Source organism: Chenopodium quinoa, unplaced genomic scaffold (genome assembly GCF_001683475.1).
Source record: "Chenopodium quinoa cultivar QQ74 unplaced genomic scaffold, ASM168347v1, whole genome shotgun sequence".
NCBI classification, from domain to species: Eukaryota; Viridiplantae; Streptophyta; class Magnoliopsida; order Caryophyllales; family Amaranthaceae; genus Chenopodium; species Chenopodium quinoa.
In genome coordinates, this window is record NW_018743858.1 from 3,908,951 (window position 1) to 3,911,139 (window position 2,189).

Genomic DNA, 2,189 nt, shown 5'->3' on the forward strand with positions numbered 1-2,189 from the left:
AAGTTTCGTCCCGAAACTTGGGTAATGAAAAGCAAACTTTTTCCCACTTTGTATAATATTGTTGTACTCTTTTGACATACTTTTACCTTTAATGTCTCCTTGAAATAAAAATTACACGAAATAACCGTTAAAAATGTGCAAAAAGCACAAAAATAATTGAAAATATAGGGAAAAAGCGCGAAATTCTACCGCATTCTACCCCCCTAAAGAAGATGAGTTACGTCCACGTAACTCAACATACCTCAAGCAATCGAGGGTATTTCTTTTTCATCTCATCCTAAGCTTCCGAAGTTGCTTCCTCATATTCTTGGTTAGACCATAGCACCTTAACAATCTTAACTTCCTTGTTGCGTGTACTACGCACTTTACTCTTAAGGATCTTGACAGGTATGTCTTCATAAGTTAAGCTTTGATCTAACTCAATTGTTTCAGGTTGAAGCACATGTGCCTTGTCAGGTATATACCATCTTAACTAAGATACATGAAATACATCATGCACTTTACTTAGTTCCATAGGTAAAGCCAACCTATAAGCTACTTTGCCAACTCTCTGTAATACTTCATATGGACCGATATACTTTGGGCTAAGCTTTCCTTTCTTCCCAAATCACATGAAACCTTTCATTGGTGACACCTTCAGTAATACTTTGTCACCAACCTCAAACTCTTCCTCTCTACACTTCAAATCCGCGTAGCTCTTTTGGCGATCTTGCGCTGCTTGAATCTCTTTTACTTTCTTAATTGTATCCTCAATCATTTGAGGCCCTAAGATTATTGTTTCACTTATTTCGTTCCAACATATAGGACTGTGACACTTCCTTCCATATAATGCCTCAAATGGAGCCATGCCAATGCTTGCATGGTAACTATTGTTATAAGAAAATTCAATTAAGTCCAAGTTATCTTCCCATCCCCCTTGGAAGTCAATGACACAAGCTCTTAACATATCTTTCAAGGTTTTGAATAGTCCTCTCAGTTTGTCCATCTGTGGCAGGGTGAAATGTTGTACTCATCTTTAGTATTGTACCAAAGTTTTCTTGAACACTCTTCCAGAACTTTGGTAGAAACCTAGAATCTCTATCAAACACAATATCCTTTGGAACTCTATGTAACCTCACAACCTTTTGATGTAAGATTTTGCAAGTTGTTCCATCTTCCAGATCACCTTCATTGGTATGAACACCGCAGATTTAGTCAGTCTATCCACCACGACCCAAATGGTATCATTCCCATTCTTTGACTTTGGGAGGTAAGTTACAAAGTCCATTGAAATACCATCCCACTTTCATCTAGGAATTTCCAATGATTGCACGGTTCCTTGTTGTCTCTTGTGCTCTATCTTTACTTTGGAAAGTTAGACACTTTGCTACAAATCCCGCAACTTCATTCTTCATTATAGGCCACCAATACATCTTTTTCAAGTCTTTGTATAGCTTGTCCCCTCCTGGGTGTACTGAGTATGGTGTATTATGACCTTCTTCCATCAATTTTCTCTTTACTTCTTTACATTTTTGTGGTACACACCATCGACCTTTGTATCTTAAACTTCCATCTTCATGAATTTTGAAATCTGTAGCCTTCCTTTGCTTTATTTTCTCATGAATCCTATCCAACTTAACATCTCCTTCTTGGTTTTCTCTTATCTCATCAAATATTGTTGGTTGAATACTCAGATTCGCAAGTATACTTGCTCGTACTCCCCATTCTACCACTTCTAAATTCATTTTCCTCATATCCCTACATAACTCATCAACCCTATTAAAGTGTTCAGTCAATGACTGGTCTTACGGCTTAGAGTGTCTGCAACTACATTTTCTTTCCCTTCATGGTATTGTATGTCCAAGTCGTAGCCCTGTTGTAAATTCTAACCATCTCCTTTGGCGTGAGTTTAGATCTCTTTGGGTGAAAATGTACTTTAAACTTTTATGGTCTGTGTAAATCCTACATTTTACCCCATACAAGTAATGTCTCCAAATCCTTAGTGCAAAAATGATTGCAGCTAATTCTAAGTCATGAGTAGGGTAGTTCACTTCATGAGGTTTCAATTGTCTTGATGCATATGCAATCACCTTCCCATTTTTCATAAGCACACATCCCAAACCATTCTTGGATGCGTCACTATATACATCATAGATCCCACTATCATCTGGCAGTGTAAGAACTGGTGCTGTAATCAACTTTTGTTTCAA

The 2,189-nt window shown here is 37.5% G+C and overlaps 1 protein-coding gene across 1 annotated transcript; it reads right to left on the reverse strand.

Moving 5' to 3' along the window:
- Window positions 1–277: 277 nt before the first annotated feature.
- On the reverse strand, window positions 278–847 carry LOC110686338. Its single transcript, XM_021862928.1, has 2 exons — window positions 659–847; window positions 278–472 (listed from the first exon to the last, which is right to left on the reverse strand). Exons 1-2 carry the CDS (start codon window positions 845–847, stop codon window positions 278–280), a joined length of 384 nt encoding a protein of 127 aa, XP_021718620.1.
- Window positions 848–2,189: the final 1,342 nt, after the last annotated feature.